General features: G+C 36.8%; 1 protein-coding gene across 8 annotated transcripts in view; it reads left to right on the forward strand.

Moving 5' to 3' along the window:
* MEF2C (myocyte enhancer factor 2C) overlaps nt 1-25,289 on the forward strand; it is a 121,039-nt gene that overhangs the window by 61,991 nt on the left and 33,759 nt on the right. For 5 of the 8 annotated variants that reach the window (XM_058044594.1, XM_058044592.1, XM_058044597.1 and 2 more), the window contains one exon: nt 22,300-22,443. In XM_058044594.1, coding sequence (XP_057900577.1) covers nt 22,300-22,443 — 144 coding nt within the window. Of the gene's footprint in view, nt 1-22,299; nt 22,444-22,504; nt 22,643-25,289 lie in introns of all 8 variants that reach the window. The other 3 variants (XM_058044596.1, XM_058044600.1, XM_058044598.1) reach the window with 2 other exon arrangements.

Genomic DNA, 25,289 nt, shown 5'->3' on the forward strand with positions numbered 1-25,289 from the left:
TGACCTTTCACAGAGTATTTTCCCCTTTCCAGGGGACTTCTGTGTTTGGCGAGGGAGAGCAGTCTTAACATAGCAGAAGAAATGTGTGCCATTTGCAGTTGCATTTTCACCTAAGAGGAAGAAGTGAGGTTCTGAACATGTGAAATTCTCCCTGCAGATTGCTCATCCTTTGTGTTTTACAACACACAGAGATCTTCAAAGACCTTAACATTAAAATAGCAAGGAACATAGTAATACCAAGACCTACAGGGTGGTGGAATTCAAAATTTTTTTATTGTGTGCTTTTTTGCTGGTTATAAAAACCATTGTTATTCCGGGAAAAAAAAATGTCTAGTGAAAACATCCAATTATTGATGGCAATTCAGTCTTTCACAGATTTGTAGGAAAACTACTTTGAACTGAAAATCCAGTTGTTTTTAGTATGGCCAGCCACAATGTGTTAATTGGCTACTTTTAAATATCTCCTTGAGGGACATGAGTTAAAACTTAGTAAAGCTTCAGTTCAGAAGGCTGGAGTTGGTGAGAATGGCAGTCAGGTGGGCATGGACAGTATTGGTGCCAGAGAGGAATGCCACAGTCCTGTTTTGCTTATGGTCTTACTGCACCATATCTCATCAGTCCTTACAGATGTGCTTGGATTCTATGGCACATTAAGTTTAGTCACTTGATGTGAAAGTTCTGAATGAGATAAAGAGAAAAGAAATTTTCTTCTGTCAATTATTTCTAAAGGTCACAGAGCTAATGACTAACTAGGAGGTTAATTATATTGTAAAAGCCTCTTCATATCAATTAAGACTCTTATCTGTATAACCATAGTAAATAAACCCATACAACTCTCTAAATGTTCTCTTTTTAGGAAAAGTAAGGCAATTGTTGTAGCTTGTTTAATGTAATAAATGTATTTTCTTCTCTTGTCATCTTAACACAATATTGCATATAAACAAGCTGTGAAATTGACATCAAGTCAGCTCTTGAACTGCTGAAATCGGGGGATTTCTTTCAGCTACTGTGGGCTGAAGACCTGGGACAGTATGGAAAGTAAGCCTGTATGTAAGAAAGGTTATTCAGGCTGATCTAATGACAGTGCAGTGTATTGGATACTGCCCTGGACTAGGACTCATGAGACTTCGGTTTTATTAATAGCTTTGTCAAATATTGTTTTGTGACCTTGGATAAGTCATGTTACCTCTAAATGCTTTGGTTTTACTATCTTTTAAATGGGGATAGCATTATTGATTTCCTTTATAAATTGGTTGAAGACCTGTTGCGAAAAAAACAGCTAGTGGTACCAGTCTCACAGGACCAGACATTTGAAAAGAGTCAACTGGCCAAAAATTTCATTTGGATGACTATTTGGGCTTTTTAAATGCCTTTGTCTTTTTTCATTTTTAGAAAATACAAACCCAACATTATTGCCAATATCATGTATGACAGAACCAAAGGACTGAATGCAATATCTTCAGCATTTTTCCTTTGGTCTTTGTTTGCCAATTAATTTGAAATTGAACACAATTTGAAAAATGTGTTTGTAAATTAATGCCCTCATGTGAGTTTTTTCTGTGTTTTTTCTAAGTGTGACTGGTTAAAAAAATCTCAGAGGTAAAAATATCTTGGTTTCAAAAGTTTTACAAGTCTGTGCATTTTATTAATCTTGATTTCATTTTTTAAAGTAATTGCTTTAGAAATACATCTTTTCTAAACAAAAGCTGACATTCTTGTCTAATTTTATTATTCCATGAATTTGGGGTTCATGTAAATAGTAGCACAGAAAAACTTCAAAGCTGGAAAACTGTGTATGACAATTCTATTCCATCCAAAGTAGTCCCTCAGTGGAACTGCTGTTCCAGTCAGTGAGAGTGTCCAAAGTAGTCCTTCTACTGCACTCATTAAGTAGCATTTTATTCCCTTCCTCCCACTTATCCTCCTGAGATTTTTGACTCTTCATATCCCAGGCTATTTTCAAGCTCTCCTTGATAATTCTGCATCTCCTTGTTACTCTGCATTTAATAAGTCAGAGATTTTAGTTGCTATGCAATGTAGAAAAAGAGAAGTAGAGGATTTCTTATATTTCAAATTATTCGGTACATGAAAAAATGCAGCAACGGGGAAGTTGCACAATTAATTTTCTCATTTTGCTTTGTCTCAAAAAAACCAGAAAACTTTTCATTATAATTTATTTCAGCAAGGATTTGGTTAACATGAAACATAGCTTGTGAGCCTAATGTATCTCAAATGAAAGAAAGGCACTCACCTAAGAGCTACTGTTCCATATGTGGAACAAGAGAGAAGGAACAGAAAAAGATAAAATGGATCCAAGTTTAATAATTCTGAAGCACATGATACGTGAGAAGCTTCTTTTGAATGTATTTAGGAGGTGATCTGGATGTCCTGTTTTAACCTTCTTGAGGATCATGTAATTTTATTTTTTATTGTTTTGTAATAGTTTTTAAAACATTTTAATAACTTAGTAAATTTTTTGGATGAATTGTTGCAAAATTCTGAAATTATGAAAGTGAAAAATATGTGCAGAATATAAACATGTTTCCCATTTTTCATTCTTCCTTTTTTTTGCCAAACTGGAATTCTAAAGCTGTATTTCTTAGAGCAAGGTCTACTTCACAGAGCACCCTTTCTTTCTTCAAAATGTTATATATCTGGCTAAGGAACTGGAAGTATCTTACATGTCTGTGTAACATTCTCAGACCTTAATAGCTCCAAAGTTTTATCCCAATCTAGTCACTGGGAAACATTCTTTGCTTTTGTAATCACTGTTTCACATAGTTGTTGTATTTTGGTCTGTTTGCCAGAGGTTAGGTTTATTTTTAAATCCCTGCACTCTGAATTTTCTTTATTTTTCCAAGATTGGAAGCAGCTGCAATGCCCGAAGTTACAGGTTGAAGGGCTTGCTTCACAATCTGTGATGAGAAACCTCATTCCCTCCTCCTTGTGTTTTTCTTTTTTTTTATTTTTTCCTAACAATGTGTCTTAACTGCTATTTGTCTAAAAATAGAACTGTCTCACTAAAAATAGCTTGCCAGTCAGTCTTGCCAAGGAAAATGGAGAGGAATAGGCGTGGAATAGAAGGGTGAGTAATCCAGCTCTATTCACTCACTGATCCCTTTGAGAACGCAGGCGATGATAAAGTGCCCTCAAAAAACCACAGGCCTGACTTGCTCCCTTCAGACTCCTAGGTGCCAATAAATATTTTAGCCCAACGATACACTTTATTTTCCTCATGGATCATAAACATTTTCTAAAATACAAGGCTGTATTTCACAGAAACTAACTTAGTTAGTTAAAAGTCAAAAGCGGCTGACTTTCCTAAGGCCCATTTTATTTTACATTCCACATGTTTTTTAATTTATTTTAAGACAAGCTATGACTGAAGTGTTCTATCAAGAATTACCATGAAATGTCACATATCTAGCGTGAATGAATGAAACAAATAGTTGCTTTTCAATGATTTCATGTGCCCTCAAAATGCAATATGCCCTTTCTTTCTTATCAGTAAGAAAGAAAAATTTATTACTCTGATTCAGAGCAGTAAAAATGAATTGGTAGACATTATTTATTTCACTGAAAAATTAAATCTTAGTTGCAGAGCATTTCTGCAGATATATACATTTTTTAATCTGTGAGTGTTCTGAAACTCAAGTTTCACCAAAAGACTGTGGGAGATTGAAATAGAAAAGGGCAGGATCTAATTTACTCAAAAATAAACCTGATGAGAAGCCTGCAAAGCAGAAATTTTTCACTTGAAAAGCTGTCAAATTAGAGAAAGTCAATCTTCTTCTGTATTGCAGTTTTTCATATCCATTGCAGTATTGCAGTGTGAGATATCAGTAGTACTGTGGAGCAGAAGAAACACCAGGAGGGGCATGTTATTTAAACCAGGAATGTGTGTTGTTGTTCTGTACAGAATCTTTTGCATTTTGTTTTTAATTGTTTTTTTTAACCTGAGTAACCTGGTCAAACACAGCAACAGGGTGTGGAAATGTCAGTGCAGTTCACAGGGTTATTTGAGCCTGAGTATTGTTTTGTTCAGTTCCTGTAATGCTGCTTGTGATAAGATTCTGGAGACAAAGGACAATGATTGATGGAAAGGGACTTAAATCACTCGAAAAAGAATCAAGGCCCTTGTATTTGGGTACATCAACTCTACTGGTCTCCCTCCCCTTGTAGAGCATTTTATCTTCTTGCATGTTGGCCCCCTCTGCTCTTTGTAATGGAGGCAGGCCACAAGTGATTCCTTTCTGCAGTACACAGGATGTAATTGTGTCTGCATGGTGTATTAGTAACTACCAAGGCTGAATTCTACTATTGTATCTTCAGTTCAAGCACAGAAAAATAGGACACAGTACCCTGCATTACCATTTTCAACCTAGATAGTGAGCTACTTACAGCTGTGTTCCAGACACAAAAGCTTTTGTGACCAGCCCATTTTTAATTTTCGTCATTAAAATATCCCTGTTTTGTAAGACAGATACAAAATGTGGTTGTTTACCCAGATTTGTATGCAGCAGTAATAATGACAAATGTAAAAATACTACATATTCTCTTATCTCACATCTTTAATACAAATTACTGACCTTGCCCTCTTCTCCACCCAAGACTTTTTGTTGCATTGGGTTCCTATAAGCTCTTGACTGTTCTTTGTTAAATCAGTATTGAAATTATGCAACACTGAGTTTCTAGCAAAATCAGTTACGTGATGCACGATTCTTATATGCTTACACATTCACATGGGTTTTATTGATATGCAAATGTTTCCCGATGTGGAGTCTAAGCTATCCTCCATCAGGTTCAAAGAGCCTTATGGTAGCAAAAGTCAAAAAATTCTCTTATGCAAAGCCCACTATTCGGGTTTTATTAGGTCCCTGATTAAAGCCTAGAGATGTCAATATGAGTGTTCTGACAAAATTCGCATCTGCCTTGTTACTGTTTCTAACACAGACAAAACCTTCTACGGATCCTGTCTCTTTTTGTAGTAAGCGATACCAGAATAGGTCTTATTTTTTAAAATAAATAAGACTTATTTATGGAAGTCACCTTTCAGACACTGAAACTTCTCACAGAAAGAAAATTGAATGCTCCTGCAAGTCTCTGCAGAATCAGGGCTCTTTTTCTGAGGCAGTCCCAGTGTCAGTAAGGGTGACAGAGCTGGACCGCCAGTAGTTCATACTATGAGTAGCGCTTATAGCTATACTCAGAAGTAAAACTCCCTGCCACAGAGTCGTGAATTCCCTGAGAAACAACAGCACTCTGTAAGAGGAATTTCATCACCAAAGAGGATAGGGATGAAAAGCCAGTCTAATCCTGACTTTTTGCCTACTTTACTCTCCTGCTAGGGAGCCAATATCTTAAATTTTCTGCTCAGGCTGGAGGACCTTACCCATGTGATTTGCATGAAGCAAAATACCTGCATACCTCTCCTTCCCTAGACTGCACACAGATAGCACTATCTTTATGAAATTGCTTTCCACAGTTTTCATAGGTCTGGTGAAAGTTCTGTTAAACTTCAAAATATACTAACTTTTCTTCCTTGTTACAGTAAGAAACTATAAATTATTTATCTGTGTAGTATAACATTTGTGTCCATCCTTGTACTTGATATTGATTAGACCCTGTTTGCTCTGAATTCAGAGAGGCCTCTATGTGTCTTTTTATATAAGACAAATAAAATTATTTTTAGTTACCAAATTTGAAGGGTTATAAAACCTCCAATAGACATGTGCTCTGTTGTTCTACATTTTTAATAATCACAAGTCTATAGTCAGCTCTGAATCAATGTCCATAGTCCAGAGCTGTTAAATGTTGTTAAATCTTAAATAGCCATTTTTCATTCCATTAGAAAAGTTCCATTAAAACATTCAGTCAACATTTTCTTTATACAGCAACCTCTAAATCCAAAACTTTAGGTGGTTCCATTTTCCTTTCTTAGTTTTGCCATGGATATTTCTATATATGGTTGCCATTAATGAGGAAGTAAAAGCTATTAAAAGAAGTTGCATGATGTATGTTCTAAACAATTATTTGTGTGATAGACAGAAACATAAAAAGTAAAAATTTGTGATACATTGGATATGCTTGGATTAAAAAAATCCAAGCATAATTTATTTATATCATCCTGTGTGATCTATAGACAATTATAGTGTAGAATTATGTAAATTATCATGTGCTTTACTTTGGGTTGTTCAAGTAAGATTTTTTTTAATCAAGTGTTATTGTACACACGCTCTTCAAAGAAAACAAACTATAGAAGTGTCAACAAAAGTAGTTTAAACAATACAGCTGCTAGAGATTGGTTCAAAAGAGATCAAGGTCTTGGCAAAGAAGCAGTACCAAATGGAATGTCTCATTTAAATATTTAGCTTCCTACAATATGGCTGTAACATGAAAAGCGAAAAAACATAAGAATTTTCCTTTCATTTTTATAATCCAAAGATTCATTATTACATGCTTCTAACGTGTTTAAACATATGTCAGTAAAATGGAAACTTTATGGATTTCTTCCAGCAGGTACCAGTGCCTTAGCATCCGAGCTACATTTTGGTAAACTGTCTGAAAAGAAGCTTGCTACCCTAGATGTAAATTTCACATGTATTGTTTAACTCACAAATAAAAGCTCATAATTATGTTCAGTACTTTCCATCTTATATCTAAAAATGTTTTGCAGAAGTATCTAAATTTGCCTTACAATATGGCAATGGTCATTTGTCCAAAAACCTCATCTGGAGGCACATGAATATTGTGGACAATCTGTTATTTGACCTTGAACATTACTAAGGACCTGTGCTTAATAAGGATTGACCCAATGGGTCAAAGTTGACAGTCTTCCCCAGTCCCAGTTTAAGACCCAAATAATTTCAACGGGTTTTCCTCAAACAAAAATGCTATTACAAGTCAAAGAACTCTGTCTGCTTTCAAGTTCTGTTTCCCTGGCTGAACAAATTGTGCATTTTTTAATGCACGAATGCAAAATATTACAGTGAATTATATATATGTTTAACTATCTAGAACTGTCTAGCGCATAGGAAGCCGAGTAAATCTATTCCTTCTAGCAATAGTCTTGATCCTATTCAGATCAAGGAAGAAATAGAACCTATGTTTCCAGTTATCGCGTTTCTAACCACTAGCTGTTATATAGAAAAAATCAGGAAGAGAAGAGTTTTCTTAAGAGTGTCTTCTTCAAGTATTTGAAAAGTTGCCTGTAGGAGGGGACAGTGTGCTTAAGTCAATACGTGAATATCCAGGAATGTGGGTGAAGGGATCTCTGTAGCCCTGGATAAGCATCTGATGCTTCTGATGAAATATAGGATTTTTGAAAACCCATTTGCTTGCTCTGGGTCATTCACAATTCTGTCGCATACTGCTAGGTTTGGATCCTGTTCTGTAGCACCAAAATCTTCCCTTGCCTCAGATCCTAATACACTGTGAATTCCCAATGACGATCAGGTGCTTAAATAGAAGGTACTGCCCAACTGAGTTTTTATGTCCCTAAACTGGATATATTCCATAGCCCTTTCCTGTCACAAGGCCCTTCTTTCCAACAAGGCAATTGCAGCAGGGTGTGGACTGCTCTTTGTGGTTTTAGTATAAGCTTGCAGCAAGAAAGAACATTGCTCATTGACAATTTTCCTACCCTAACACTTTAAAAATTGCTTCTGTTCCAAGGGGGCTTAGAAAGAAGGACTGTCATTTCACTATCCTGGAGACATTTTAATTTATAGGTTTCAAGTTGGGGGCAGGAAGAGGAGGGGGTTCTTATTAGCTGGATACACTAGAAGAACTCTTGGAGAGTTAGGTCCCCTTTAGATATGTAAATATAAAGTGACAATTGTGAAATTACCTTTTTCAATAATGTGCATTTTATCTTGTAGAACTAAAGCCACCTGATAGTAATACTCATGAGAGATTCACAGCTGTATCCTGAATGAGGGAGATGTTTCTGGGCTTGGACTTGAGATGACATATTGGATCCCAAGGGTTATAGAAAATTCTCTTGTTTGTTCTACACATTAACTTCTTCATTCCTTTTCCATTAATGAATATGAGAAATTCACCTACTCCTGTACAGTCTTTTTCCTGCAAGAAATGTTCTTAATTCCACTTCCTTCTTCGTGAAGGGTAATGGCATAAAATGCCTGACTAAACTGAAAAGTTCTGAAGTCTGCCTCCAACTGATCTCTATGACCAAATGAGTGGCAGAAATAAAAGAAGTACTCATCAATTCCTGCCACTGCTGTTTTATTTGGGGTCTTGTGATCTACCATACCCAGGGAGAATGACAGTCTTGCTGGCTTTGGGATCAATGTAAGTAAGCATTCCTGCAGTTTACTTCAAAGTTTCACAATGTTGAGAAATCTAGACAAACCTCAGGACTGCAAATCTCTCTATAGATTCTAGGACCAAAATTTTGCACTTCTGAACTGGAGAAATTCTAGTATACTCATGGCTCATATATGGCCCTTGGCCTCTTCATGGAAAGGGTTTTCTAGCATTATTGAATTGAAATTTTAGTTATTTAGGACACTGACGGTCCTTTTCACTAGTGTAAGTTCCTATGTGAAAGCCTGAGCCCACTAAAATCAGTCAGAATCTCCTTGCCAGATCTTTAATTTTAATATACCAAAAGGCAGAGCCATATTTATTTTGAGGTAATCCCAGTCAATCTTGTACAGTTAGCTTCTGATTAAATATTTTGCATTCAGAATAAATGTTAGAGAATAAATGTTAGAGAACCTTAAGTATTCCTTTCTCATTCTATGTAATACTCTTTACTCTAGGCTGCTTATTGCACTGTAAATGCTCTCCAGAGCTTAGAAAAGAGCTCTGCCTTCTGTGACAGCAGGCAGATTGCTGCATACAGCTTAGAGGATAGACAGGATGATGAAATAAGTAAATGAGCTCAATTTTCTTGCTGCAGAAATATCACTGTTTTTCCATCCCACATCATAATGGTTTCAAGTTTGGTCTGTAGTTGGTCCAAGCTTCTAGCACAAGAAGACTGGGAATAGTGCTTTTGCACTGTGGATTTCAACTCGTTGTTGGGAAAGGACCCTGTATGGTTCTTCCTTATACACAGGCTGAGTATGCTAGGAAAAAATTATTACACTAGCAGCTTCTGAATATCTCTGATTTAAAATTCAGAGTAATCTGAATATTTCTGATTTCTCGGCCAGAAATCAATGTTTACCTTTTGCTCAGGAGCACAGTCCCCAAACCGCTATGTATATCCGTGGTGCAAAACTTTTCACATTGGTCGATTCATTAAAACAGAAGCAGTCCTCCAGACAGCTCTGGATTTGGGGTTTTTAATTAAAAAACTCCCCTTCTTATCTGTGACATGACTCTGTGAAGATCTGAGGAAACACCTGTGTTATCTAGAGATGTGAGTATCTCCAAGACATTTATTGTCTTTCCTGCATTGGAAGTTGCACATTCACAGCAGAGTCTGAGGAAGGGAATGTATGCCCACCCCTTGACTGCTCCAGCTCCACAATTCTGGCATGGGGTGAGAAGCTTCTGATGGCAGGGCAGAGCAGTGATTTCTGCTGCAGGAGCAAGAGATCAAAACTGATCAAGAGCCCACACTACAGTTTTCATCAAGTGAAACAGTATCTATTCTACCCATATCCACAGTGTCCTTCATGCCTGTTTCTGAAGTCTTAGAAAAATTAGGCAGGCCAAAACCTTGTTCTATTTGTTCATCTGTGCTATGGAATTAGGGCACCTAAAAGGACACCAATTTGTATCCCACAGATCTCTCTCTGTAATTACCATATGATTAAAGATTTTAAGATCTAAGATGGTAAGACTTTGCCAGACCAATATACCAATACATCTTACAAACCTATAATTCTGTCCCAAAAAGAAATCCAGTTTTTCAGCAAAAACCCCCTAACATTTAAAATGTTTTCGCTGCTTCCAGAAGAAGACAAATTTCACAAACAAAACATTTAGATTCTGAGATAAGAATTTTTTTCCTTTTCCTTTCCGAACCTTTCCTTTCCAAACCTTTCCTTTCTGAACCTTCTCTTCCTGGAACCTTCCTTTCCTGGAACCTTCCTGGGCCCTTCTCTTCCCTTCCTGGAACCTTCCTTTCCCTTTCCCTTTCCCATTCCCTTTCCCATTACCTTTCCCTTTCCCAAACTGTCCTTTCCTGAACTTCTCTAAACTGTCCTTTACTTTCCTGCACTTTCCTTTCCTGAACTTTCCTTTCCTGAACTGTCCTTTCTTTTCCTGAACTGTTCTTTCCTGAACTGTTCTTTTCTGAACTTTCCTGCACTTTCTTTTCCTGAACTTGCCTTTTCTCAGCCATGATTTTTCTAATACCCCTGTAAACCATGTCCTGGCCATTTCTGACTAGATCTTGAGTCTGCCTCTGACATACCTGTTTCTCAAGCAGTGTTAAGAACTAGAAGCAACTCTGTTTCTAATGCTTCCTTCTTTCCCAAGCACAGCACTGAAACTGACCATCATGTTGTTAATTTAGCAGCTTCAGAAGGGAGCATGTAAAACCTCGTTTTGCAGGTGTATGTGAAGGTCGGTCTGTTTCTCTATACCAAATTCATACTTCTAACTATGTTACCACTTGCTTGGGTTTTTCTTCTTATAGCACCCCAATTAAGGGGGTGGTCATTCAACTTTTTAAGAGGGAAAACTGTAAAAAGTTAATTAAAAAAGCCTCTGCAGGAAGTCAGTAAGAGAAGCAGGAGTTGAACTGCATCTACTTGGGCTTTGCAGCTTTACCCTTGGATAATCTCATGTACAGGGGATTCTGCCTCCATGATGACACAGTTTGCCATAATAGACATTTAGAATTTCCTTTAATGAAAGTTATCGAAAAGCTTTTCAGAATCTGACAGTTTTGGAGAATCTCATGTAAAAGGGGCTTCTACCTCCATGATAGCACAGTTTGCCATAATAGAAATTTAGAATTTCCTTGACAGAAAATTATCAAAAAGCTTTTCAGAATCTGAACATTTTTTACCATTTCTGATTCTCTCCTTTTGAGAGAAGTGCTTACTCATCTCAAGGGAAGAGCAGACAGATAAGAGCAGTATGACTTTTAAAGTTATGCTTGAGGGAAACAATTGTTTGGAAGGACCAAGTTTTGAAGACAGTAATCCAGTTCTGGAGTTTCATTGAGCATCTCCGTACTCCTGACTGCACTTTTTCACTCCTTTAGTATTTAGTTGATTTATTTAGAAATTTCAGTTTGCAAACTTTCTGTCCACATCTTGCCACTCCTGTAGTATTTTCCATGGGAAAACAAAATCCAGGTCTTTGTTTGCAGCAGATTGACACTTTGGTAAACTGACAAATACATAGTCTAGAGATTTTAGCAACTGTTTAAAAATAGATACAATTTACACTGATGTTTCTGGTAAATAACAGAACTTACATACATGGGAAAAAAAGCCATCTTAAATATGAAATTCTGCATCATTTGAGTTATCTGTTTCCATAGTTAAAATCATGGGCCAGTTTGGATTGTCAAATACTGTATCTTGCTTTCTCTGCACTTACTTTCATCTCTCCTTGGTGACAGCTCTCCATGTGGCAGAGAAACAGGAGGCTAGAGTTTCAGGGATCTAGCCTCTATTGTAATTCACCATTTTTGAAAAATATATTGCTTTGGGCATTTTTACCAACGGATAAACAATTGTAGTACTATGAAAAAAAAAGTAAATGTTCTGTTTCCTATAGAAGGAACATTTGCTTGTTGTCATACTGGTACTTTTTTCTTTTGTAATACCCTATCATTTGATATGTTCAGTTTCTGAGAGGAATAACAAACCTGTTCAGAACATTGATTCATTCAAGATTTTTATGAGAGACCTCCAAAGAAGGCCAAGGTGCTGAAGGAGGGGATGTTCTTTTCTCACTGGGTGGCATTTTCACTGCTGAGTCAGTAGTAGAGAGTTCAGTGCTGCTGGAAGTGCTCTCTTTCAGGTGAAATAGAAAAGCAAAATTTTGCGGTCATCAGAGGTTCCCTGGCCCCATGATTGAGGGCAAAGGTGTTTGCCTCATAGTCTAGGAAAAATTGCATCCAAACTAACTTATATAATATGCTACACTGTTATTTGTCTGAGGAACCCATCATTTCTGCTCCAGAAAACTTCAGTGACTAGCAAAGCTACACAGGTTGGCAATGTATTTTTCCCAGGAAGGTTGCATTTTAAGAATGCATGAAGCAGCTCTTAAAGCTGTAGTTTCAGAATCTCATGGATCTTTTAAAACATAAATAGTGCTCAAACTATATGCGAAGAATAATTCCTATCAGCTGTCGCTGTTTCTTGTAAGAGGTATGACAAAAGAATCTGTAAAGCTATGTGTTCTTCTGTATGTCACATTTCTCAAGGTCTGTATTTCACTTTTAAAGTATTTTGAATATGGCATTCAGTATAAAAGGTTCCCAGTTATATAATGGAAAAACACCAGCTACCTTAAAATAGTTTGTTTTTTTTTCCTGCAGTTATTTATATTAAGCCCTGCATATTTCAAATATTCTATATTTCAAGAACTAACAACAATGATGTAACAGACTTGGTAACACTACTGTACATCTAGAATATCTTGACTGGTATCTTTACAGCTGTTCAAAATCCACCTACAAATTTACACTAGTGTAAGTGAGATCTGACTTCAGCCTTGTATTTGTGTGTTTGACTAAATTAGACACAAATGAAAATGTTGAAGATGGTGCTCCATATAGAAAAGGCTGGAGCCAGAGGAGCATTATAGACAGATGAACATAAAAAGAATGAGTGAAATAACAACCTGTGGATGATTACAGTGTTTATTTTTAAGGGGCCTCATATTCCCTAAAGAAAATTATTATTGTTCTGGACTACTGTAAAGTTTATTTTTTCAACCATACACTTTATGCGTCTAACAGCAAAAGTTAGACACATACGAATCAAATATATTATCTGTCACCAATATCTTTCTCTTCAAGGATGCTCAATAAAGCTTAGGGAAAACCTGGGCATTTAAAAATTTCATATATTTCTATGGGTTTGAAAAATCAGGGACGCATATAGTGGACTGATATTTTGCTGTGATCAAGGGGGAAATGTAAGTCAGAAATGCAACTATTCTGGCTTTAGGTTATCTTTGCACCCCTTGGCTTCCAGGTCTGGCTGTGGAATGGTGGTGTTCCTGCCGGTGAATTAGTCGAAGTAGCCAAAATATAGAAGCTTTGTCTTCACAAACTTAGTTGTTCTGCAGTCTGTCTCAAAAAATAGTGGGAGTCTGTTTTCTGTTAAAAGATAGGGGATGAAAAATGGGATATTTGCTACTAGGCTGTGGTAGTAGCACAGCCTTCATCCTGCAAAAAGCACACATCCATAGAAGGACAGCAAGTAGAAAGAATGGTGGGAAATACAGGAGAATAACCTCATGATTTTTACCTTTATCTACATCTTCCATGTTTCCATAACTCAATAGTAGTGCCTGGGCCTTTGAGCCCTCAGTAAGGAGTTAGAATCATTGGGGTACTCAAAAGGCAGAAATAACTATTCCATCACTAAAACAAAAGTATCCTGAGAATATCTCTGTTCTAAGTTAGATGATCTGCTAATTTTATGCATAACACACTAAAAGCTAGTCTCTGGACTGTTTTAGGTGTTTAAATACAACAGGGTGTTTTAATACCACAGAACAGAATTTGAGTTTCTTTTCAAATACAGTTTGAAAAAATATCTACACAAAAGTTCCAACTGTATTTGAATACAGTATTTGCTTGTAAATGTGTGTTTTACAGTAATTTTTTATTAACATTTATGAGGAATTCTGTTCATTCAAAGCCAGTATTTTTTCTTTTTAAACCTTAAATACTTGTAGAGAGGATTTCATCAGAATCTGTAATCACAACTAGGTCAGCCTACCTTTATGTTACAATCTTAACATCTCCAATTAATCTCACATGTGAATTCATTATTTAGAAAATGCTAGTCTTGTCTGAAGAAACATCTCTTTTTTAAACTCCCCTAATGCAGCACACCAACAATATTAAGGTAGTATTATACTGCATCATAGCAAATGGAAGGTGGTCATGCAAGTGTGGACTTTTTAAAAATCCATCTAGATTTGAATAAAAGGTGATGAGATGTGATTTAGTAGAGGGTATGTATGCATATACGTATATATATATATGAATAGATAAAGATATACATACATGAATTTATATGTATATATCTGCAAGGTGCTGTGTAGCTCTCGTAGCTGTGATCACATGAGAACTGAGATTTGCGACAGTAGCATGAGGGAAGAAAAGACAAAAAAACCAAGCAGCCAGGAGCAGTGTAGCCAGTCAGCACCGTGGCCCTGTGAACAGCCATCTATGGCCATGGGGCAGCAGGTGCTGGCACTGACAGGTGCAGATGGCCGGGATGCGTGACATTGCTGGGGACCCGCTCCCTGCTGGCTGCAGCCACATCATGCCAGCCAGCACCATCAGTCACTTGATGCTCCTCTCCCCCCATAGATTCCTGGGTGGCTGGGATCAGCAGGTGCTGCTGCCTTCTCCTCTTTCAGAGCCCAGGGAATGTGATCCCCTGCATTTAGGGTTGGTGTAGGAATCTTATGTCAGCTGCCCAGGGGGATATGTGGGTTTTCAGACCTTTTGAAACACGATGATGGATGGGAATAAGCCCAAAGGATGAGAAAATATCCTTAATTAGAACATCAGGAACTATTCAGATCTAAATTCTTCATTTAAAAACAGTATACAAGTGATGGACAGAAGTGTTTTGCATGTCCCAAGAAATAATTATGAATATAGGGAGGTATAAGTTTACACAGAATCACAGAATAAGCTGAAATGGAAAGGATTCACAAGGGTCATCAAGTCCAGCTGCTGGCTCTTGCACATCACAGACCAAGAATCACACGTGATTCTTGAAGAATCACATGTGCCCAAGAATATTGTTCAAACACTTCTTGAATTCTGACAGCATTCACTTCTTGAATTCACAGCTTGGCACTGTGACTACTTGTCTGAGGAGTCTCTTCCCATGCCCAGACACCCTCTGTGTGAAGAATCTTTACCTAATATCTAAACTAAGCCTCTCATGACACCACTTCAGGCCAGTTACTTGAGTCCTGCCACTGGGCACCACAGAGATCAGTGACTGTCCCTCCTCTTCCCCTCATGAGGAAGTTGTAGACTGCAACTTCTCACCTTAGTCTCCTCTTCACCAGCTGAACAGACCAAGTTCTTCAGCATGTATTTGCAGAAATTTTAATATAAAGCTTTAATGCTGTAGTCCTTGTGATTGTTTCTATCAGAGAAAATCACAAAAATATATGTGGTTTAGTTTAGCTGCTGTGAGATCTCTGAATCTGATGCATGCTCTTAATACTTAAAAAGCCAAAGTTGTCCACTGTAATTTAAGTCAATACTTAACAGAAACGCCCCTGCAAGTTGGCAAGATTGAGCATTAAAGAAAGAGATTTTGCATTCTCTCTTTTAGAAAGCATGCAAACATCTGGACTCTTCCCATCTCCAGCCTCATCATCTCTCCAGAAGGGAGATTTAGGCACAGCAGTGTGCTACAAGGTGCGTTCTCTGAGATAGATGAAAGGCATGCAAAGAGGCAGCAGGAGATGTGGTGGTGCTGACCAGTCTGCTCCAGGCTGCAAGATCGGCAGAGACAAGTCCTGGGGGCTCTGGGGCTGCGCCAGGTGTACTGCCTTCCAAAGCTCCCCCATACCCAAGTTAGGTAGCAGAGTTCTAGGTAAAAATGAAGCAAAAATCCCACTATCCTAGTGCCCTTAAAAAAAAAAAACAAACAGATTTTGTTTGCAAAATATGGCAGAATATTGCAGAGACGCCTTAGCACACAACAAGTGTGTGAGTGAAAGAGGGTAGACTGAACTCTATAATCAGGTAGAGATCTCATGCCCTGATGAGTTTGCAGTACACATGTACTGTGTACTGTCAAATCCACTGTTCAATCATTTGTAAGCAGAGAGAAGCAGGTGTTACTGGCAAGCCAAACTCTGTTGTTTGGTTTCTCAGGAAGTGTGATTAGTGAAGGTATTTGAAGGTTATGAGAATAATCACTTGGCATGTGTAAATGAAAGGCAAATCCAAGCAGAGGTTTTGATGTAATGTTGTGAAAAGAACATTTATGTGTATTTTTTTGAAGAAGACATACGTATGGTGCCAGACAATGGAATTTTTTAATTTGAAACTTCAGTAAAGCAGTATCAAAAATATTAGCATGGGGTTATAAAAGTTCAGCATTATATAAGCTCTGTAGCTTTTTTCAAAAGGCATACAAACCACAAAAGCATTTTATGATCTTTGAAAAAGAGGGAAGAAATGTTCAATTTTTCTGTATTACTGCTATACATTTTTGTATGCATGGAGTTTGTTAGATAACATAATTGTAATAATGTTTTTTGTTATTCTCCTAAATATACAGTTAAAGTACTTTAGTGCCAGCATACTGGTTTATGTCCATTATTAAATGTAAAAATTTAAGAACTTTGTGTTAATGAAACATAAAATTTGAGACATTAGTTACATGTAAGTTAGGAAATTCAGATGGGTAGTTCCCATAGCAACCAATCTCTTCCTCTGAGTTTTTCATTTCAGTAGAATCTTTCATTACTTGATTGCACCATAAATTGTATCATGCAATGTCATCCTAAAATTTCATCATAAGAGAGAAGAAGAGAGGGAGAGGGGAAGGGAGAGGGAGAGGGAGAGGGAGAGGGAGAGGGAGAGGGAGAGGGAGAGGGGGAGGGAGAGGGAGAGGGGGAGGGAGAGGGAGAGGGGGAGGGAGAGGGAGAGGGAGAGGGAGAGGGAGAGGGAGAGGGAGAGGGAGAGGGAGAGGGAGAGGGAGAGGGAGAGGGAGAGGGAGAGGTATTCTTCATACAACACTCACTAACTTAAATTTTTCTGTTGCACAGAGAACAAACTGGTGCTTAAATGAATCACACCCATGTCCAGATATTCTCTGCTCTTTTGAGGGACCTCCATAAATTTGGTAGGGTTCTTTGGAATCATGGAATGACTATAAATGATAAAGCAGTTGAACATGTAGTCTATCATTCCTTTGAAATTGGCTATTGTCTGCCTTACCATGTAAGTATGTAGGTCCAGCAAAAAGAAAGGAGAAAAATACATTTATGGTGGCTAAAAGATTTACTCCATCCAGATACAGAAAAGAAAGTGCTAGTGAAAATGGAGGGCTTTTTCTGACAGTGAAATACAATTTACTACATTCCAACTCTTAATTGACACTAGTGGATCTTTCAGTGAAAGATCATTGTGGTAGTTTCTAGACAACATAAAAGATATGGGAATTTTTAGAAATAGACATTTAATTCTGAATTTTTCCATACTGTAAAATTTGATTACAGAAGAAGACCCAGTGAAATCATCCTTTTCATCACACAAATGAAGATAGTGATTAACCTAACCTTGTTAGGTCCTTGTTGCAGAGGATATCAAAAAGGAACATATTGGGCTGATTTGAATCTTTTGGGAACCTCATCAGCTGACCTGGTCTTTAATTTGGCACCTATACTGTGAGCATTTCCAAGCCCTGGAGTGCTATGAGAAGCAGTTCCATGTCATTGCAACAGGCCAGGACTGGTAATAAGTTATATAGATTCTATGTATTTATAGAAGGTTGATTATTATTTATTAAGAAACTTATTGTTTTTTCAGATAGTTATGATATAGTTGGACTTAAAAGGTCCTCTAATTTAAATACTATTAGTATTAGTTAACTAAGAACCTATTCTTTGGTAAACAAATTTCTACAATATATTTTACATGTTTACATTTATAGGTGTAGTAAGTTAAGATAACTTAACTTCTGCTCTTCTCACAGACTTTTCCCAAAACAGTACCAGGGAAAGTTGTGTTTGTCTCTGTGGTCAGAGAGCTGCTGCTACAGTTCCATAGCAGATAAACCAATTAAAAGGAAAGATGAACAAACTAAATTACAAGATGGAAAAAAATAAAATCATTTCTAACCCTCTCCACTCATTCTGTTAAAGAGATGCTAAAAAAGACCAAAAAGAAATCTGGAGGATAAAACTGCTGAAACAGAGACTAGATTAGGAAAATTAAAAACTTTTGCTCCTCAAAAGTCTTCAAAATTACAATGATTTTCATTGTCTTGCTAAAATCAGACCTGAATATTACTGCCATATTTTCTTTTGAGCTTCCATAATGATGATACGTTTTGCATGAAATAAAATCAAACAGTTGTTTATACTCTGTTTTGCAGCAGTCAGCAGGTCACATATTAGCGCTTCTCCTCCGAGATTCACAGAGCAGGATTTAGGCTAATTGCTGGCACAGCACGTTTCAGCCAAAGGTTGTTTTCCTTTGACCATTTTGTTTTTCACATGCCTTGGCCAATTTCAGGTTATTGGAGTCCAATATAATTACTTGATTAATTGCTTGGAAGAAGTGGAGCTTCGGTAGTTGAAAAATAGCTTATTTTCTTTAAAAAATAACTGAAATTTGCCTTAGGGTTCTCTAGAATGCAATGCACTATATGTTTGTGTTATTTTATCCTTTTATAAATTCCCAGAATAGTCATGAAATCTTTGGAAGGTAGCTGATCTCCAGGAGGATGTGATAGGTCTGTTCTAGGTTTTGTAAGAGTCTATGACAAGTCAATGATAAGAAAAATCATTTCAAAATGACTGTAAGACTGTCAAAGACTCCAGAACCAGCTTCTTCTTTCAAGAGGTGACACTAAATAGAGGAGAGGAAGAAATATTTACACAAAGTCCAGAGAGCTTGTAAAAAAGGGTTAATCAGTTTGACACTTTTACCTGTACTGTACAGACTTGTGTTGAAGCACACCAATAATGGAAAAAATGAAGGGAAAAAAAAAGAGAAGTTTAATGTGGTAGTTAATGACATGGAGGAAAGTAAATTAATGAACAAAGTAATAAGATAGGGAAAACTAGCCTGCATATTGAGGAGGCAGAGATAATCCTGATATGCTCAGAGTCATTATTTCTGTCCTTGGTACAACTCATTACCTTAGCGCAGAGTTTAAGCACGAGACTTCCAGCCTGTTGTCCTCTCCAGAGGAAGACTTTGATGTGAGCCTGTGTGTTCCTGACTCTGTGTAATCTACCAATCTGTTCTTCTGTCTTTTCCCTTACAAGTTCATTTTTTTTTCATTGCCAAGCAAATCTAGTACAAAGGGAGGAATCTCCAAGACAGTGAAATTCCAACAAGTTTCAGGAAAATGGTATGTTCTTGTGCAGGAAAAGAGAACCAGAAATTACTCCCAGAAAGACTCCCAGCTGAAGGCAGCATTTCAACCTGAGTTGTGACAAACAGAAGCAGCAAAGGGTCAGCAGAAGGATGGGTACTGAGAAGAGATATCCCCAGAGACCCTTCCACAGGAGATCTTTTCTGCATATTGCACTTTACCCCAAAATCAAATTCACAGGGAACTAGGCATTAGTTCCAGCACTCACAAAGCTAGAAGCCGTGCCTCTTAGTGGAAATAATATGTGGAAATTCCTGTTGCCTAGCCTTAACCCGACTCATTTAAATACTTCCTTGTTTTTGTTTGGGATTTCTGTGGTGTTTTCTAGATGGGGGTTAAGGGTTTGTGTCTGTATTTGTTTGATTTGATTTTAATTTTTTTGAGGTGTGATGGGCAGAGAGCAAGTGGTCTGCATTACTGAGCTTGATTTGCATCATCAGCCAAGGTACCAGCCAAAAGCACAAGACTGATTTTTTTTGCAAGGGAAAGGTTTGCCTCTTCTCTTTAGGGCTAAAGTTAATTTTGGGTAGAATATTGACGCAATTTATTACTTTTCATCTTGGCTTTTCTAGTGAAAATAGAGATTGCTTTTTCTCTGCCTAGTGTGGCAAGCATCCTGCTTTCTAAAGGTATGAAAATAATGTAAAAATAAATATCTATAAAAATACTTCTACAATGGGAAGGAATCCAGTCTGTTTGGAGACTGTTGCAAGACCCATGTTGGCTCCCGTTGCCTTTCCTCTTCTGAGCGTCTGAAAGGTGCAGTGCATCCTTGAACCTCTACAAACCACCGTAGCAACTGAGTGCTAATCATTTGCAGAACTTTAAGGCATTATAAGTATGCTGGGGGCAAGATGCATCTGCTTCTCACAGACACAGTCTTGTGAATTCAGCAGGATTGTGAATGATGGGAGGGGGAAAGATTCAAAAGGCTACAAAGCATTCCTCTGGTTCTTCTCTTTTCATATTTCTTTTTGTCTGTTATCTCAAAGCCTGAAGTTGAGGAAGTAATTTAGTCCAGCTCACATCCACATCTGTCCTCAGAGACTCCGTAGGAATCAGCAGGACTCCATCAGTGTATCATATGAGCTCTGGAAATGGTCCCAAGTATGCTGATCTTGGTTTCATGTCTGGACAGCTTGATCTAAGTTTGAAACAGAATGTTTTATGTATTCAGAGGACAACTGTTTAATGCTTATGTGAAGAGAAGAATGTTAGTTGAGATTGCAATGAGACATTTTGCTTATACTATATCTTGTTGTGTCTATTAAATCTATTAAACAGCAGCAGTTGCAAAACCCTCTTGCTAATTGGGTTGTTTCAAGCTGCTAGCAGTACATATCATGTAGTATTATGTCTGTTCTGCTAACTGAACATTTAACATTTAAAAGATAAAGGAGCAAGGGGAGTGGAAAAAGGTGTAGGGAATTATTCAGCTTGTTTTAGCATCTCAAGTTTTTATTCAAATAGATTATAATTTTATTGGTGTTAAGGAAGTAGCTCATGGATTTGACTTGAAATCTTTATAGATATGAAGTTTGAAAAGAAAGATCTACATTGGGCCAGCCTTTCATAAATGCCCAAATCTGTTTCAGAGGTCTGCAATGGGAGACTAGAAGGCTCAGATCTCATAGAACAGATCACCATCACTTTGCTTAGTCAATGAAAATGGAAGGTTCAGGGGTTTTTCATTAGTATGAGAACACTGACATGGCATGACATTATAATATTTAAGGGTAGTAACAGTAGTAAGCTGATCTTCATCATAAAAAATTAATTATGCAATGTGTACAATTCCTGAAGGAACAAAAAGCTGATACAGAACCATTCTGAGAAGGCAAAAAGATTCCAGGATATCCCACACTGACAGACTGTGCACATTAGCCACTTACTAACAGACAAAATATGTGATATTTTCATTGTAATTGAGATTGCTTTGCCAGGTTTCAACACAGAATGGACTACAAGCTAACTTTAAAAGTTTCTAGACAGCCAAGTAGACTTTTAAGAGTTTTTGAGTGACTCATTCTTGGAGCTAAATATGAGAAATTGTAAATATATTTGCTTTATGTACTACTGCTTGTACTTGAGGAGTCCAGACTTTCTTCTCATATTCTTTTACCTTAATATAGCCTATGGCTGTTCTCTGGGGCTCTGTAAAGGTAGATCAGCTAAAGCCTTTTTGAAGCCAGACAACTGTTCTGAATTGCAAGCTACTGATTCAGTCCTGGTTTTAAGATTTTTCAACTCTCCTGCCTTAGTGATGATAAACTTGGTTGTGTGTATTTGAGTAGCTAAACCTGAAATTCTTTCATTTTGACTTTTCACTAAGCATCTGTTTTAGCAGTGCTTTTTCCTGTGCATTAAGCTCTAGCCCTGTGCATTTTTAGCACTTTAAGTGTAGTCAATAAAAAGTAAACATCACTAGAAGCTCTTAATTGTTATTTCATAACCCTGTCATCAACTCTGTCCTCCCTCTTGTCCTATCGCAAGCATAGACTTAGGAACAACATTGCTAAAGTCCTTGAATTCTGTTTGGGTAATTATTCTTCCTCTGTGAAGAAATGGATTCCTAAATTTGTTGCAGGTTCATTTCTTTTTCCATTTGCTTCTCCTGCATCTTCCCTAAAAGAAAATAAGAACATCAGTGTATTCCATAGTAAACTATAGATAAATATATTAAGTTTGGTTTATGTTAAAATAAATTGCATTCTGTGTTTAGTTTAAACCCTTAATGCTGTGGGATATGGGAATCATGAGGCGGGGGACATACTAGCATAGGCACTAACTTTTTGTTAATTACCAGATTAATTCTTTATTGATTTGTACCAGCTTCAGAAGAATGAGGTCTTGTATGGTCCTCACTCATTACTGGAAACCACACATCAGTGTGGTGGGTCATTAGTCACTTTCTTTCCTTAAAGCATAATTTAACATTTTTCTATGATGAGCAGTTTGTGTTTCTTTAACACTGCTGAGTCTTTCTTGCAGCCCATGTCAAGGATTGAACTTCCCAAATTATGTATTTCAGACATTAAGAAAGAAAGGACTTAATGGCTGTGACAGTCCAGACCCTGATGCAGATGATTCAGTAGGTCACAGCCCTGAGTCCGAGGACAAGTACAGAAAACTTAATGAAGATATTGATCTAATGATCAGCAGGCAAAGATTATGTGTAAGTACTCTGAGCTACTTTTCATTTTTTTTACTTTCTGATATTTCTCTGAATCTGGCAGGCATTGCACAAGAAAGAAAACAAAGCTTGTGAAAGCCCTGATCCTGACTCCTCTTATGCTCTCACCCCACGCACTGAAGAAAAATACAAAAAAATTAATGAAGAATTTGATAATATGATCAAGAGCCATAAAATACCTGTAAGTACCAAAGGTTAGATGGCTGTCTGCTGATAACTGATGCAGTAACAAATCATAACCCTTTCAGTTCTGGCTTCTTAAGGAAATAAATTCAGCTAGAAAGAGGCTTTAATAGCCAAATATATAACTAAGCACTGTGGTGAGAAAATTTGCCACAGCATATTTTTCTTTCAAGTCTAACTCTGATGCACAGATGAAGCCTATTATGGGTGAAACCTACAGAAGGAAGTGAAATATATACATATGAACTATATTCACTTAATTTACAGAAGTGTTTTACTACACCACTTGCCAAAATTATACTTAAAAAATAACAGTGGAAATTTTTCTCTGTGGACAGGCTAACAAATTGACAGAATACTTTCTGTGGCAATATAGGAAAAACAATGTAAAACTGAAATTTCTTTATATATAGTAATTAGTGTGTTTAGTATGTGTAACTTCAATTCTTCATTGTTTCTGCTAAATTCAGTTGCAGCACTGAAGGGTTACAGCTTCTTGCTCGCTGCAGAGAAACAGAGTGCATGAGAGCCTCATGGCAGGTCTCAGACATGTTTGTGAGTTGGAGTGATTTTATAGCTTTATCAGAGAATTTGCTTTGACCTCATCAACATTATTTTAATGCTTTAGCATGAGCTAAATTTTTTTTAACCGAGTCAAAATTTCTAACAATCAGTCATATGCCTTGCCAGATATTGAAGAGAAATAACTCTGCATGTCCTATTTGTTTTGCACGAGACATACAAAGGATGAATTATTTGTCATTATGTTTAATATTACATTTTTTAAATGACAAATATGGATGTTTGGAGGTTATATTTGATTGGTATTCCAAATGTCTGTGGAAAGCAAAGTAGGAAACCAAATATTTGCATAGACCCAAAGAAGCATTTGAATTTGCATAGGTAACTTCTTATTTCTAAAAGACAAAAAAAAGAGGTAATTTGTATGTGTTCATTTGTCATTCCCATACAAAGGTAGCATGGTTATCTACCAAAAATTTTGTCTGGATACCCAGAATGCACAGTGTCTTCTGTACTGTTAGTCAGTTGCACATACAAAATCTGACAACTAAGATGAGGATACTTCTTAAGGAGGCTCAGATTCTGTCTCAAGCACTCTTAAGTTTTCTTTCTATTAAGTCTCAGCAGAAGGATTTTTCACTCATGGTAATTAAAATTTGAAGAAGTTCTTACATCAGGCAAAAATATTTTGGAAAAATATAAGGACACTAAATAATACTTTCCCAGAGACTAGAAAAGCACCAAATTTGATAAAGGTATATATAAAATGACAGATTAAGGGTACCCAACATGTATATAGAATCTCAGGGAGGAATACAGAACTATCCCATTTTTTTTACCTCCCTTTTTATTTGCTTCTTTTGGAAAGCTGTTTTTCTCAGAACAGAAAAGCTCTAAAGCTGTCACTATTAATTTGGTTTCTCAGGATACAACTCAGCTTGACAAATGATGACTGCAGTATTTAGGTAGACTGTTATAAGCCAAACTGCTTAACCCTTTTTCACATCAAAATCTCACCAATTGTCATTCTTTCATGCTGTTTCTCTTTCAAGGATGACTTGGCTTTTTCAAATCAAACTGACAGAATTTTCATCAAGCTACTTTTCTGCCTTAAAAATATATTTGGAATGATCCTTCAGAACATCTATTAATCTCATGCTACTTGTTTCTTTTCTTTCCTAACAAAACAGGTCATATAACAGGTTATAATAATCTCAAATCTTAAGACATTAAAAAAACCTAGGAAAAAAACTTCATTCCCATAGTAGTGAGTTCTATCTCTTTCTTTACCTCCATAAGCATTTGGAAAATTGTCTTTTCTGTAAAGTGAGGAAATGTATAAGATTTGCAAACCAGACAGTTAATCTGAGCATGGTATATCAGTTTTGTTTTCCAAAAATTAATGGAATTTCACTCCAGTTGTTTTCATTTAATAAAACTTTTTGACGTCAAATATAGTCCTACTTCAGGAATTAATTGGTGATTCCCACCTTTCAGGAGGTGATGAGGTGCAGTGTATTAATCTTTTTGTGCAATTACTTCAGAGACACTTCAGAAATATAGAACAGCAAAATGTTAGCATTTTTTCATGTAAGACAGAGTAGTCATCCTCTGACTACACCACAAGCTGAGCTCAGGGCCTCTGTCCTCCATCCAAGCTGCTTACCACAATAGGAAGAAACAGTACATATTCTCTGGTAATGCAACAGAAACTCCTTCTCTTGGCACATGCCAAGATGCAATGGGCAAGATCGAGATCACAACTTATACTTAATATAAATTTGTAACTATCTGGTTTTATATATAAATATTATGTATTGTATAAAGTAATATCCTTAACTGGACATATCAGAATAACTAAGACAGGGAAGATATATTCATTTACTTGTGATTATCAAAGGTAGCCAAGAAAATTGGGGAGAAGAAAGCAAAATTAATAATAAAGTCACTGAGTCAAGTCTCTAAATCACTACATACAGAATATATAAAACTATGCATTGCCTCTGCCTGGTTTTGTAACATAAAAAAGTTGCTGCCAAATAAAAACAACATTGGCTTTTGCTCCTAACAATAATGTTTCATCAGATAATTTTCTGGGGATAAGTATTCATATTGTTCTAAAC

The sequence above is a fragment of the Melospiza georgiana genome, chromosome Z (genome assembly GCF_028018845.1).
Source record: "Melospiza georgiana isolate bMelGeo1 chromosome Z, bMelGeo1.pri, whole genome shotgun sequence".
Lineage (NCBI taxonomy): Eukaryota > Metazoa > Chordata > Aves > Passeriformes > Passerellidae > Melospiza > Melospiza georgiana.